Source organism: Citrus sinensis, chromosome 9 (genome assembly GCF_022201045.2).
Source record: "Citrus sinensis cultivar Valencia sweet orange chromosome 9, DVS_A1.0, whole genome shotgun sequence".
NCBI lineage: Eukaryota > Viridiplantae > Streptophyta > Magnoliopsida > Sapindales > Rutaceae > Citrus > Citrus sinensis.
The window spans coordinates 27,168,930-27,183,858 of record NC_068564.1 but is presented as its reverse complement, the minus strand read 5'-3'; the positions used below and the strand labels follow the sequence as shown (position 1 = coordinate 27,183,858).

The 14,929-nt window shown below is 33.0% G+C and overlaps 3 protein-coding genes and 1 non-coding gene across 6 annotated transcripts in view; 3 read left to right on the top strand and 1 right to left on the bottom strand.

Annotated features, from left to right (window-relative positions):
- The first annotated feature begins 1,098 nt into the window (after window positions 1-1,098).
- On the top strand, window positions 1,099-2,465 carry LOC102609960 (NEP1-interacting protein 1). Of its 2 annotated transcripts, none has more exons than XM_006475021.4 (5): window positions 1,099-1,442; window positions 1,530-1,681; window positions 1,766-1,813; window positions 1,940-2,104; window positions 2,266-2,465. In XM_006475021.4, the coding sequence occupies exons 1-5, from the start codon at window positions 1,280-1,282 to the stop codon at window positions 2,407-2,409; spliced, it is 672 nt and encodes a 223-aa protein (XP_006475084.1). In that variant the 5' UTR covers window positions 1,099-1,279; the 3' UTR covers window positions 2,410-2,465. The 2 variants fall into 2 exon arrangements, with proteins under 2 accessions (XP_006475084.1, XP_006475083.1); XM_006475020.4 differs by having other exon boundaries at window positions 1,117-1,442; window positions 1,766-1,849.
- Window positions 2,466-3,007: 542 nt separating this feature from the next.
- The window catches only part of LOC102610474 (reactive Intermediate Deaminase A, chloroplastic), a 65,939-nt gene continuing 54,017 nt past the window's right edge, over window positions 3,008-14,929 (top strand). For both annotated transcript variants that reach the window (XM_052433194.1, XM_052433193.1), the window contains exons 1-7: window positions 3,008-3,295; window positions 3,923-4,038; window positions 4,123-4,167; window positions 4,322-4,395; window positions 4,490-4,539; window positions 5,142-6,969; window positions 7,678-7,761. In XM_052433194.1, the coding sequence (XP_052289154.1) occupies window positions 3,112-3,295; window positions 3,923-4,038; window positions 4,123-4,167; window positions 4,322-4,395; window positions 4,490-4,539; window positions 5,142-5,245 (573 nt within the window). In that variant the 5' untranslated portion in view covers window positions 3,008-3,111 and the 3' untranslated portion in view covers window positions 5,246-6,969; window positions 7,678-7,761. The remainder of the gene's footprint in view (window positions 3,296-3,922; window positions 4,039-4,122; window positions 4,168-4,321; window positions 4,396-4,489; window positions 4,540-5,141; window positions 6,970-7,677; window positions 7,762-14,929) is intronic.
- On the top strand, window positions 6,904-12,006 carry LOC102610987 (OVARIAN TUMOR DOMAIN-containing deubiquitinating enzyme 2). Its single transcript, XM_052433192.1, has 9 exons — window positions 6,904-6,969; window positions 7,678-7,761; window positions 7,863-7,908; window positions 9,810-9,918; window positions 10,202-10,293; window positions 10,394-10,456; window positions 10,761-10,879; window positions 11,525-11,600; window positions 11,753-12,006. Exons 2-9 carry the CDS (start codon window positions 7,697-7,699, stop codon window positions 11,807-11,809), a joined length of 627 nt encoding a protein of 208 aa, XP_052289152.1. The 5' UTR covers window positions 6,904-6,969; window positions 7,678-7,696; the 3' UTR covers window positions 11,810-12,006.
- Window positions 12,686-12,792, bottom strand: LOC112498017 (small nucleolar RNA snoR100). The gene has a single exon (XR_003065101.1). It is a non-coding gene; the product is annotated as a small nucleolar RNA snoR100 (small nucleolar RNA).

The following is a 14,929-nucleotide window of genomic DNA, read 5'->3' as shown; positions in this document are numbered from 1 at the left end:
TAGTAAAGTTTGGATTATTTAGTTTTAAGTATTGCTTTAGTTTTTCTTTTATTGGATAAAAGTTTAAAACAAAAATTTTGGATTAAAGTTTTTCTAGACTCGAAAGTTTCATAGTATACTTGTATAAATATTTTGGTCTTTGTTATTTATACTAATATTCAATATTTTATAATTTAAATTCTATTATTTATTCATTAATAATTCTAAAAAAATAAAAGTTAAATTAAAAATTAAATGGCAAATTGGGGAGGAGACAAGAATTTCAGCTCATCCCTTTCCCTTCTCTAAAAAGAAACTAGGTAAAAAATCATTTATGTTTCTTCTCGGAATAAAAAATTAGATACAAAATCATTTATTTACCCTTCCCAAATAACAAAAATCCTCAAGGCACCCATCCTGTGCGATATTGCCATCGCTAGAGGAGACCCACCAACTATGTTAAAAAATATCTTTACTACATTGCTAACAATTAATGCCATTGAAGGACCACTTGCTTTATCCTAACATCATCTCCACACTCAGTTAACTTAATTCTCCAGCCCACAGAACTAACACTTTCAATCTCAGCACCTGGTTTTGAAATTTGAACTGAGGCTTCAAATTGCTTTTCCGATTGAGCTGCTGCAGCTAGCTTTGTAATTGAGGCTCCACTGTCAATGTCAATTGAGCAGAATTTTTATTTTTATTTTTTAAAATTGCCTTTAATTACGTGAGCCAAAAAATGGCTCTCTCTTAGATGTGGCTATGGCCGACCAATGGGGTCATTTCCTTGAGATTTGGTATGCAAAACAAGTGGTCTAGCTCCACCGACTCATGAATCATACGCCTCCAATTGAACCAATTGATAACATATAGTAAATACCATTCTTGGTTTGTGATCTTTGATAATGCTAATTTAATCACAGTTTTGCAATCTGGCCCATAACAATGTCACTTTAAGGCTCAAAGGGATAGGGTTATCCTCTAATAGACACAATAATGGAGGGGGCACACAAATCACTGCCCAATTTTGTATTGTATATCAATTTTTTTGTAAAGTCTTGTGAGAAGCTGCAACGCCTTCATTTGCTAAAACTTTCATGCATGCAGCTGCATTTGTCGGGTAGCTCTGAGCTTTAACTCTCATTAATGCCTCCTGCTTTTCCTCACCCTATAAATGTTTGTGTTTACTGAACTTACACATTTCCAATGCAAACTCTCTCATGTTTTTCATCTCCCCTTGCTGCTACATATTCAAGCAAAATCTAATTAATTTCTTTGTTTAGTTGTTTAATTTCCAATGTCAAAAGGGTTGGTTTCTGAAGTAATAAAGATGTCACTAACTTGTAAAGAGACCGTGTCTTTGTGGCTTTTTGCTACAATGTGTGCGTTTGGAACTGGAGTTTTGATTAGAGCGATGAAAAGAGTTCTTTATGCAGCACTCACCTGCATTTTTGCCTTAGGTATGTAATTAGAATTCTTCATTCTCTGAGCTGATCAACCAAATAAATTGTGACTGAAATTTAATCAAACACCACCGTGTTTTGCAGGAGGGGCAATTGTTGGAACAATATTTGGAGCCATGAAAGGCCAAACAACAGAAACTGGGTTCCTTCACGGGGCTGGAATAGGCGCTGTGGCCGGCGCCATCACAGCCCTTCAATTGCTAGAATCAGCAGCTGATGGCGAGTCGTTGTCCAAGGTGATTAATCAATGTTAAAATTCAGGTAGATGTAGCAGATACAAAATTCAGGCTGATGAAACAATTTTTTTTTTTTTTTTTCAGGCGGCATTGTTAAGTAGCTTAGTAAACGGCAAGGTTTTCATGGAATGGGTAAGTCCTGCAGTGCTGAAAGCCTATCAGTGGCAAGTAAGTAATCACAAAATGAAATTTTTGGAGTTCATTAAATCAAGTCACGGTATGTTAAATCTAAACAGGAGATTTTTTTTTTTATTTCAGGTTAGCACATTAGAAACTGCTTACAGAGAAGTTTCTGATGTATACGATGTGACTGGAGTTAAAGGGTTATCCGAAGATATGATTCAAAAGCTTCCTGAATGCGCACTCCATTCTGAAGAACTGATCCAATTAGACAATGAAATTGGCTGTTCAATTTGCTTAGAGGTAAGAAATTCCTATAAATAGACAGAAAACTGCAGGTGTGTTTATGGTTGATTGTCATGGAAATGAGAGTCAAAAGGAAACAATCTGTCATGGGTTCTTTGATTTATTGGTAAAATGTTGAGTTTGAATGCTTTTTTTTTTTTTTTGTTGCCATTTTTCAGAAATTTGAGGAAGGAGATTCCGCAAGAAAACTTCCCAGTTGCGGGCACTGCTTTCATTCGGAATGCGTAGATAAATGGCTAACCAGAAATGGCTCTTGCCCTGTGTGTAGAGAATGTGTATGTAAAGATACTGACACATGGTAATGTAGACCGGTGAATTCACTGATCTTATCAATGGAATTCCAAATTCCAAAGTGTAATTACTTTTTGCTTTCATTTTCATGAAGAAGACATTAATGGTGTGTGGCCTCGTTGTGATTTGTTGACGTTAAGTGGCATTTATAAAAAAAAAAAAAAAGGAGCAAGGTTCTAATGTTCTATTATTAAAGCTTTTACTTTCAGGTAGGCTATTGACACTTATGATCAAAAAGTAACTTTAAAATCTTAAGAGGTGTATGATGAGCTCATTAAATGGACCTCTCACGAATAACGTATGAAATACGAATGATCAATTTTTTTCTAATCTCATCTGATACATCAATACAAAGAAATAAATTGCGTCATCAAAGATACCACGTGAAGTATTATTATATAAGATGATATGTTGTTACTGCTAAATATAAAAGAATTTCTTAATAAATAAATCAGAATCAAGTTATCAATTAAAAACTAAACGAATGAAAGACAGAACGGGCTTTTGAGTCTTGGTAGCTGAAAATTAAGCCCAAAATTATTCTCATCCCGGACCCAATACAATCTTTCATTTGGTTGTAAAGCACGAAACCAAAAAAAAAAAAAAAAAAAAAAAAAGAAAAAAACAAAAAAAGACAAAAGGCAGCAACTATTCAACTCTCGCTCACTTCGCTCGAGGGAAACTGAGAGAGCAACAGCGACAAAGACGAAGACATGGCGTGGTGTTCATTACGGTCGTTGAATGTCCCAACCATCGACATGGGCGCACTGCGCACCCGCTCTCGCTTAGCCGCCGTCGGAATCGGCTGCGCCTCGGTCGCCGGGTCCAGCGTCTGGCGCTCTTCTTGCAAGAAACACTCCACTCCCTTTGCTTGCTTATCCACTTCCGCCGTTTCTAGTAATCGATCTTTACCCATTTTAAAGATTTTATCATATGCTGTCGTTGTTTGATCGATTTACTTGATGCCCATTTGAATTATTTCAGTAAATATATAGCTTAAATAACCATTATTTTCCTTAATTTGATGTAAGGAGAGGTTGGATTTTGATAATGAGTTTGTAGTGAATTTTCCGAAGGTTTATAAATTTTGCTACTTTGTGCAGTGTAAAGTGTTTACTGATTTTTGATTAGTTTAAAATATGGTCTAATTTGTTGTCATTTTTGATTAGTTGAATAGAATGTGTGGTGTTATGACAGTGGGATGGTGCTCATTTCTGGTCATTTTTAGAGAAGTTCATTGCTTTTTCAAATTTATTGGCTTAATTGTATGCGGTTTTAAGTGTGATTTGTGGTAGTTGGGTTTAATCTTTATTGTGATTCTGACAAAGTGGTGAAATTATTTAGCTGGATCATGCAATAAGGAACTGCACGTATAAGTTGAAGGGATGAGCTTGTGGGTAAACAAATTTTGTTGCTGGGGATGAGTTATAGGGATGCTAGCCTTCATGTTGTTAGAAACTTTCTTTTTTTTTTTGCTCTGGTGATTCATAATACTGAGCAACTTCTACTGTTTTCTGGTTCTAGATTTGAAGGAGGCTGTTGTGACTAACAAGGCTCCAGCAGCATTGGGACCTTATTCTCAGGCCATCAAAGCAAATAACCTCGTTTTTGTCTCTGGGGTTCTTGGTTTAGTTCCAGAGGTTTGTTATGTTTCTCTTTTAAGTTTTATAGGTACCATTTCATGTAGAATTCTAACTATATATGTTTTTGAGTCTCCATTTCAGACTGGGAAATTTGTCTCAGATACTATAGAGGACCAGACAGAGCAGGTAAACCAGTATGCAAAATTGCTATTCCTAAAGCCTATCTGTCTCTTTGAAGTTTCACTTTGTTCTTCCCTTGATGGCACAAATTATGAATGTGTCATGGGTCATATTTAATGTAGAAGATCACTAATAAATTTGGGCTTATGAACATTTGAAGGTTCTTAAAAATATTGGGGAAATACTGAAAGCTAGCGGCGCTGACTATTCCTCTGTGGTTAAGACAACAATTTTGTATGAATTTTTCTGCCCCTCTCCTCCGCAATTTTTACTTTTTGAAGTTGATGGTTAGACAAAGATGACCCTTTTGGATTGTTTCACCCTGCAGGTTGGCAGACTTGAAAGACTTCAAGACAGTGAATGAGATCTATGCTAAATGTGAGTAATATTGAAGTCAAGTTGAAACTTTCATATGCTGAATAATTGCATTTGGCATGAGTGCAAGATAAAAATTTTGTCCCAGCAATTCTCAGAGTTACCCATACTTTCATGTTAACTGAATCAGAAAGAAAATGTAGAGCTTGTAACTTAAATCATGAGGTCTGCATTATTCCAATGAGTATGAGCTGATGTGTGGTATTAGTAGTAAATGGAGTGGCTACAATTTATCGATGTTGTAATTTGAAGCTCATTCGACTTTAGGATGCTCATACAGTCGTACTTTTGCAAGCCTGATACACATTGGCGACATGGTTACTTAGTGGTAATTATAGTAGAATCTTAACTCAGAATAAAATTTATAAATAGTAAACTATACATATGTCCGAAGAAACTACTGGCAGGATCAAGTGTGACTTCTTGAGGTGGATTGGTCACAGTTGGTACTGATCTCTTCCTTTATTTTGATCCTTAATTGCATGATTTTGAGCTTCTTATCCACTTTCATACTATGTATTCGTTCATCTTGCCCCCAAACTGCATTTTTACTATTGAAGATTTCTGTTCAACCTGGTCAAATTGGTTTCTGCATTTTGTTCCAGACTTTCCTTCACCAGCTCCAGCACGTGCAACATATCAAGTAGCAGCACTGCCGTTGGATGCCAGGGTTGAGATTGAATGCATTGCAGCCCTTCCCAATGCTTGATTGGGGTGAAATTCTTCCAGGATAATCGAATAAAGGGGAAGAAAGCACACCTTTGAGGACAGGATTTTGGAGGCATTTTCTCATTTCCCCCAGTTACATACAGAACTGTTGAAACTTGTTGAAGAACTGCCCTTGTATTATCAGCTAATGTTGAACTATATAGTTTAGTCTTAGCATTCGAGCCAAACCCCATTTTGCTGATCTTGTGATTGTGGGCCGTTCCCTCAACTAAAGCCTGCTCAGTTAAGTGAACACTGTACTGCATTATTAATGTCAACACTTCAAAAATGGATTTCTGTTTAACAATAGTTATGGAGTTCTATTAAGATCGACTTGTAATGGCTTAAAATTTTAAAGAAAGCAAGGTTCAAAAGTGATTGAATAGTATTAAGATTGTAGGCGCTTAATGAATAATAAAGAGTTTATATTATTATTCGATACTATCAATTCGGTTACGAATATTATCATTAAATAGATAAAAGAAGTAAATAATTTTTTTGAATAAAATAATGAATAACTTTGAGTCAAGAAAAATTTGTCTTTGTTTCCAAGAATTTTAAAGTTGCGCGATGGGTGTTATTTTCGCACGATGAAAACTTTGTAATTACGTCGAAGTCCCTCATTTTTGTAACATTTCAAGGTAAGAACATAATTTGTATATATTTTACGCTGATCACCGGAAGTCAGTAATGATAATATATTATTGCGTGTATTATCCTTATTAGGGTTACATAGAGCAGCTAGAAAGCATGTTGAAGGGAGAAGTTGATAGAGAAAAAAAAAAAAATTGGGTTTGAGAACATTAGTGTCAAGGGCGAGTTAATTTATAGAGAGAAATTCCTAATGGATAAAAAAATTAATAGAATTGTATAATAATGATATAGAGTACTTTTCTTTTTTTGACTTTGTGTATATTATAATTAATTGATGTGTATTTGCTTAGATGAGCAACTTTTTTTGTTTGAAAATTTAAGGAACTCAACCTTCATCAATATATAAGATTTATTATATATTGTATGTTACACGCACATGCGTACGAGCACGCACACACACATATATAGTTATTTTCTAGTATAAGTGCCCATATTTTTTTATACAAACACACTTTTAAGTGATACAGTCTAAGAGAGTTAATTTTTAATACTATTAAACCGCACTGCTTCATAATTTATTCAAAATGAAGTATTAAATCTCATAAATTAAGAGTATGTTTGCATTAAAATTAATGAAAATAGCTGCATTAGAGAATGATTTATATAATCATTCTTAATATCCCTACCTTGCTAAAATAAAAATATCTTTATACATAAGACTTTTGTTTGTACTTTGTAAGATTTGATTAAATTATCACATACCAAGTTGCAATATCAGTAAAAGTCAAGGATACATTGTTATTAAGTTTTAGTCATTGCTGCTTAGCGAACCATAAAAACTAACCTATTAGTTGTAAAAGTCATCATTTAGGTCCTCCACGTCATCCCGACCCTGATGGGGCGATGCATTTTCATGGTTCTATAAATATGCGATATAAAATATTTAAAAAAAAAAAAGCTCCAAAAAAAAAAAAACAAAATAACTTCCAATAATACCAAAAAAAATAAAAAATCAAACCTGTTATCAAAATCAGTTAAAATACACAACTCATAAATTTATTACAGGTAGCGAGTTATTATTGTCAAGCAAGAACTGATGATATTACCTTAACAAGAACAGAAGCACATCCAGTGAGTTTTCCTAGAAATTCTTCTTCACTTCTGAACTGTCATAAGTACCCAGAACACTTTACGTGTAATTTGCTTGTAATAAAACATAATTATAAAATACGTGTTTCTATACGTTTCTTGAATTGTGGGTCCTTTTCAATCTTTCTTTTTCTTATCTTGTTCCTTTCTTTTATGTAAAGTTATGTTCGCTGTGTTGTTATAGATCTATAAATCTCTTTTTTTCTGTTTCATTTTTCATTATATTTACTTCTTGGCATCCTTGAATTCTTCTTTTTATTGCTTTTATTTTGTTTGTTTGTTTGCTGGGCCGTTTTTGAAGGTGGGTTGGTTGATTTTTGTTTGTTTAATTTTCATATTGTGTCAAAGCTGAGTTTTTGTGGGTGTTTAATGCATAGTAAGGTGCCTTATATAGGTAAAAGATGTGATTTTTATTTTCTTTAATTGAATTTTATTATGTTTATGTAATTTTATAGGGCAATGCTATTTAATTTTTTACCCCCTTTTTTTTCATGTCTTTTGCCTTCCATACTCAATATATCTGAGAGACCAACAAGTTTCAGTAAAATTGGTTTCTTGCTTGATTGATTCTCATACAATCAAAAGGATTTCTTTGTGATGATTTTCTTTACTGGTTTTTTATTTTGTTTATGCTTCTGCTTCAGAAATTTAAAGTAGTTGATATAATTGTGATTTTTTGATTGGTTTCAGGTCAGTATTGCTATATAAGATGGAAGGTATTATTGTTAGAAGGGTTATTCCCTCAGACAACAGTTGCCTATTTAATGCTGTCGGGTACGGTATAACAATTAAAGTTGTTAACTTGTTATTATGTTTAGTAAAGTGAGCTTGGGCCTTTGTTTGATCATTGTTCTCTTGCCTTTTTTCATTTACAGGTATGTTATGGAACATGACAAAAACAAAGCTCCTGAATTGAGACAGGTTCTTATCTTTCACATTTTATTTTTGTTAACAGCATTGTTTGTTGTAGATTTCAAATTATGTGATTTCAATTTGTTTCAGTGTGATTGGAGTATTTGATTGAAAAGCTTAAATACAACTTTGGGGATTGGTAGGGGGTATAGTTCAATGATTTAACGTACTCATAAAAATGTTATATAATTCATACATACATCATATCAAACTTGAACTTATTAAGGTTTAACTGCAAATTACACACTCCACCAATCCCGCAGCTACGTGTCAGTCTTTAATTTTATTTATTAATTTGAGAACAAATGCAACGTACATGGTCTGATAATCTAGGAATGACTAACAAGAGAAGTTGAAAGTCTGAAAGCACAAGGGGCCAAAAATGAAAATTGTGCTTGCTACAAAAAGGAGCAAGATCTTCTAAAAATTGATGGAAGATATGGCCTAGATGGTGCTCTTGGAAAGCTTTGCTTGTTAGTTATTCATACGATTAATAATATCAAGACTTTTGGAAACATGGAAACATGTATCTAAAGGAAAATCATGATGAGCTGGGAGAAAGTGTAATAGTAGATCCGATATCAAGTTTCATTTTCTTTATTTGGTAATATGTTATGGTTCTTTTTACCTCGTGAGTTTCTTTTAATGTACAACTCACAGTTATTAACACTCTTAAGTTATGATAACTTAGAATCCTAGAAAACAGAGTTGAGTTGGTTAATTAATTTTTTTTGATTTCGTTGCAATCTAATCCATTATATACAGAAGAACCTTTGAGAATATATAGAAATTCTTATGAACTCGTTTCTTCTATTTTGGAAGTATATTGCTGATGTTTTGTTTAAATGTTGATTAAGCTTGTGGGGAGAAGTGGGATGGAATTCTCATGGCCATTCGATTGTGTTCTTTCTTCTGAGAATGTTCCATATGAGGTGGGATGGAACAAATCTTTAGTTCAGTGGAGGGTCGGCCATGGCTTTGTAACTTAACTACCTAGGTCAATTATAAAAATCCTCTTTTTCCTTTAGATCTTTCCTATGAGACATGTATTTGGTTAATATAGGATGCTATATCTTCTCTAACTGTACCTACGGAATTCTTTTAGCTTCCACATCTATGTTGATCTATTCTATTAAATTCTTATCTGTGTAAACATCTGTACCTTCTCATGACTGCACTGAATGGAAGGGAGTTTTTGTTCCATAAGTGAAGATTTAAAGTCTTGGAAGATTTTATTGGATGTTTTTTGATTACTGGGTTTGTTCTTAAGTGAGCCTCTTCCAAATGATAAGCTGAATGGAAAAGGTTGTAAAGAAAGTTATAGTTACTGAAGTGCGCAGATAATTAGTAGTGAAATTCTTTCGTGCCCATGTTCTTTTAGAATCAACCCCTTTTTTAGTGAGTGGCATCTGATTCTACAGCAATCTTTTTTCAAGGGATCTTATCCAGAACTTCTAGTGGGTGGGTATATAATGAAATCATCATGGCATGACCCTGACATGTGTCTGGAGCTGTATGTTATCATGTTGACATCTTGATACTTGTCAAAGTCTGAAACATGAGATTTTTTATGCTTCTGATGAAGATATCACCTTTTCGCATATGATGGTTAGTCAAATACTTTTGGCCTCAGTTAATTGTGGATGGAATACATTTATATGGAAATTTAGTTGAGCTGTCAGCTGTGCATCTACCTCCTGTATGCTCACAAACTAGTCATTCAAGTACACTTTATGTAGGCTTTTAAATGTTTAGTACCAATTGAATTATGTAGATCAAATTTTCATAATTGCCAGGCATGAGTGACAACCAAATATATTCATAGGCAAGTTTGTATTCATTAATGACATTATTTATCGCCTCTGTTATTTATTAATTTTCTGAACAATGTGATCGATTATCTTCTGAAGGTTATAGCAGCAACAGTAGCAAGTGATCCAGTAAAATATTCTGAGGCATTTCTTGGAAAGTCAAATCAAGAGTATTGTTCTTGGATTCAGGACCCAGAGAAGTGGGGAGGTGCGGTGAACTTCTTTTTTCCCTAAATAGGCATGCTTTTGTATCTGCTAGACAGTTACAAGAACATGGGTCTAAATTTGTCTATATGAAACTAAGGAATCATCTTGCAACCACTGGCTTTTCATGTGTAGTATATATGAGCAGCATCTACCTCTGCCATAGTTATTCCTCTATCCACTTGCTCCCTGTATATATGTTGGGTCACAATCAGCAACAACTATGATGTTGTTTAGGTTATTCACTGACTTATTGTGTTTACTTTTACTTTATGTTTGATTTGAAGGTGCCATTGAGCTTTCGATATTAGCAGATTATTATGGACGTGAAATTGCAGCATATGATATTCAGACCACAAGATGTGATTTGTATGGCCAGGTTAGTAGCTTTCTTGAATTTTTTGTGCATGAGATTCTAGCAAGTTCATCATTACTGAATGTTCCTTTTTCCCTCCTTTTTCACATGTTCTCATTGACAGGAAAAGAAGTATTCTGAAAGAGTTATGCTCATCTACGACGGGCTTCATTATGATGCTTTAGCTGTATGATGTCTTATGATCAATTTCCTATAATTATTTTCTTATTTGCTCTGCTGGTTGTTAAATCAGAAAATTTTTAAAAAATCCCTAAACTCGCATATGCAAAAAAGTTATAGAACTTGCTTGTATATAAAGTCCCCTAGAACTTGCTTTATCCTTTTGCTATGTGAATGATGCTGATTGATCTTTCATGTTGGTTCATGCATTCATAAGTTTTCCCTTCTATTGGTGCTTCTCTTAATTCTTATGCTGCCTTAAGTTTGTATACAACTTATGAGTGCTTGATTTTTGTATGTTGTATCTGCAGATATCTCCATTTGAGGGAGCTCCAGAGGAGTTTGATCAGACTATATTTCCCGTACAGAAGGGCAGGACCATTGGGCCAGCAGAAGACCTAGCTCTGAAACTTGTCAAGGAGCAGCAAAGGTACTATTCTAGGTCATAGAGGTATCATTTCCAATGATATTTTTGAACTCTAAGAAAGATGAGCATATTCAAGCACACAAGTGTTTTCCAGCTATTTACCGGGTCGAAACACTTTTTTTTTAACATGAAAATGGACTATTTTCAAGCTTCTTTAACCTGCTGTTTAATTGACCAATTTATTATTCAGATTCATTTGGTCATTACTGCACAGTGAGAATCATGTCGAGATATTAGTTATGTTAAGAGGACATTTAATTTAGGTTACCAAATCCCTGCCTTCTTTGACATGGTTTTTTGTTCCAATATATGTGCATTTACATGCATATGAGGAACTGCGTTTTCAAGGACCAAGATGAGGCTAACTTAATTTCCAGAAAATTGAGTTACCTGATGAAAGGGCTTCTTGATTCCACACGAATACTGTAGAAGTATTACAATAAAGTCTCAGCAAAGATATTAGCAAATCAAGATATATTCTTGGGATAATCCCATATTTTGTCGATAGAGACTATAGTTATTATCAATTTGGAGGCAATTTATTTGACTTTACTTTTTATCCTGTGATGAATTATTTTCTTTCATTATGGAATATTGATGTTCACTATTTATACATTATCAAGTTTTGATTTCCTTGCTATTCTTTAGGAAAAAGACCTATACCGACACGGCCAACTTCACTTTGCGCTGTGGGGTATGCCAAATTGGAGTAATTGGACAGAAGGTGATTCTATCTACGCTGTTTTTGAATTCCAAATGAAGAAAGAAAATTAATGTCATTTTTGCAACTAAAATTTTCTCTGCTTTATTTCTTACCCAGTATCTTTTCGAAAAGTTTATGCTTTCAACTGAAAATAGTTTTATGTGAATGTTCAGGAGGCTGTTGAGCATGCTCAAGCGACTGGCCATGTCAATTTTCAGGAATATAGATGATATGGTAACCGTGTAGCAAAAGTAATCCATTTTATCAGTTAGCTCTCTCTCTTTGAGCTAGAGTTCGTTGACTTCTCAGAGAACCAATAAAATTGTTATGATTTCATAGATAAATGTTGTGATGGAATGTTTTGAGCTGTGACAAATCAAAAGATTCACTGAAATAATAGTATTATGAAATGGGATATTATCAAATACTCATAAGATATTTCTTGACATATATTACTAAGGTTTTTTGACAATTATTTTACTACTTAATATTTTAATTGCTATTATTCTATCACCAAAATTTTAAAACTAATAGAATATTTAGGAGAATGTCTCTTGAAAGTTTTTTTCTTATTCCTGGAGTTAAAAAGACGATTCTGTTCTCTGGAATGATAGAAATTACAAACAAGGTGATTTAGAAATATTGCCCTAAAAAGTAGAAATTTTATTTTAAAAACTGCTATTTTTCTAATTATTTAATCTGTTGCATTAAAAAATCAACGCCACACCCAAAACAGTTCATTTATGCACCAAACACTTAAATTTCAACACTATCATTCGGCAAGTTCAACTCGAATCCACTTACAAATACTACAATTAAAAACTAAATACCTCAAATTTAACACTTTATCATCCAACAACGGCAACTCTAAGTCCGCAAACACTTTCCTGTAAGTGCAAACAATATTCATGTTAGTAATTAGCCATACAAAATCTGTAAAGCAAAAAAATTACAGCAGCAGGAACGCGTACAACAACAGGATCGACTACTCAAAAATCAAAACAAAACCAGGATTATCAATTGATTTTTATTACTGAGGATATTTTATATCGAATTTCCAGAGTATTTATCAAAGTCTTTGGGTAAAGTAGTGCATAGAAAAAAAAAAACGTAGGTCATAACGAGGCCCACAAATAAAAAATAAGGAGATCAATAAGGGCAAACATGCAGACCCAAATCAATTTCTATGCACGTAACCATGCTACCTTGATACCTATTAATGCCAAAGCATCTGCTTATCATGCACAGATATTATCAAGATAAATAAATAAATAAATAAATTTAAATTAAAAAAAAAAAGTTAACCCCGGAACAGAACTTGAAATGTGTAAGTTATAATATAAAGCCCTCGCATCAGAGTAACTTCATCGAGAGCACAAGTTGAGACCCATTTCTGCTTTCTAAATTTTGTGAACATTACCATGCAATTCATCCATTAAAAATTCAATTCCCAGTCGTTAACTTATTGCGCACAGTCTAAGCTATTAGAGTATTTATGCTAGAAGCTAAACACATAATGATTTGTATTCTCAAATTGATAGTTGCAAATTTATTATATAGTCATACTTAATGATCTTTTTAGTGTCACATAAATCCCAAAAGCAGAATTCTAGATTTTCTAACGGAGATTGAAATTTTTCATGCACCCAAAAAAACAAAGTAATTCGTGATATTATTTTTATTTATAAAAATAAATTTCACCATATCAAGCTCAATTATAATAAAATCTCAAAAATAATTCATATAATTCAATAGTACTAAAAATATTAACTTCTAAGTTTCATGATCAAGTAAAAAATCATCAAACACTGACATATAAGAAGGTGCACAAAATTTTATATCCATAATGGGTCAAAATTCAAACATACTTTGATGAATTTACCTCGCGGCAGTAAACCCAAAACTAAGCTTGATTTCTTCAATTCGATGTCTTTACCTCATCACACGAAGGAGCCCTTTCATGTCTTCACTCACTCATCTCATGCAACATCAAAAGGTTTGGTACAATTGATGATATTTTTTTTTTTAATGACGGATTTCATAAAAGGGAAGAGAAAGCGCGCAAAGGAGCTGTTTTTGTAATTGTTTAATGGTGGCAGCACCACCAATTTTGTTTAAGCAAGGGTTCCTTGATTCCGCCAATTTTCTCTTTAATTAAGATTTTTAATAAAATTACTTTATTTTGTCATCTACTTAAATTCTTATTCTTTTCATTCTCAAATCCTCAATTCTTATAAAATTTTTCGTATATTTTCTTCTTATTGCAAGTAATTAATTTCGTTGTATGCAATCATAAAGGAAAAGAAGCGAAACTCATTATTAAAAAATGAATATCAACAAATTTTTATCAGACATGAAAGCTAATGAATATTAATAAATATTTTTTACCAACCAAAAAAGCTAGTAACTGTCAAGCAAAAAAAAAAAAAATCTTATATATAAAAGGCATGAAATAGAGATTATGTTTTACTAAGAATGGGGGAAAAAAAAAATCCCAAATAGAGTGAAATAGAGTGTTTAGTTTGGAGCGTGAGAGTAGGGAGAGACTATGCAATCATAAGAAGAGAGAAAGAGATTAATAAAGAATAATTATGAGATTTTTAAATTTTAAATTTTTAATAATGAATTAATTTTTTAAAATGGGTGTAGAGATGAATTTGATGGATTCAAATATTCTCACCCTTTTGTTTATTATGCATTTGATAAAACGGTGTTGTTTCAATTTTATACTTGCAGTTTCTTAAATACCCTTGTGACCTCAATAATTTTTTTAATATAAATAACATTTTTAATGGTAAAATGATAAAAATTAAAATATTAAGTAGTAAAAATATTGGGCAGTAAAATAAAAGTATACGTATTTATTAGAAAATCTTGATGGTGAAGTGATATGTTAAGGAATATCTATTGGGTATTTGATAATATGAAAGTTGTTATAAAATCATATGTTTATTGGAATGTTCTGGTAGATGAAATATTGAGTGCCTTTGCTTTGAATCTAGTTTTGTTATTCATTAACTTATTTACTGTTGAAAATTTCCTTATTGGTGTGACTTCAGGTATCTTGTCAAGTATTCTACACACAATGTAGCAGAAGCCTACAAATGATCATTTGTAGACACGTGTGACTGTATTATTTACCTTCAGTTGTAGGACAACCTCTTCCTACTTTGGCCTTTTGAAAGAAATTTCGCATCAGTTTAAATTCCCTCTTCAATCACAACAAAAAATGTTCCTTATTTTATTGTAACGCTTTATTTCTTGATTAAGTGCATACGGTAGCACATGTGCAAACATGAAAGATCTAGTAGCATTTTCTTACAAAGTAACCAAATTTATCCCCAAGGCCA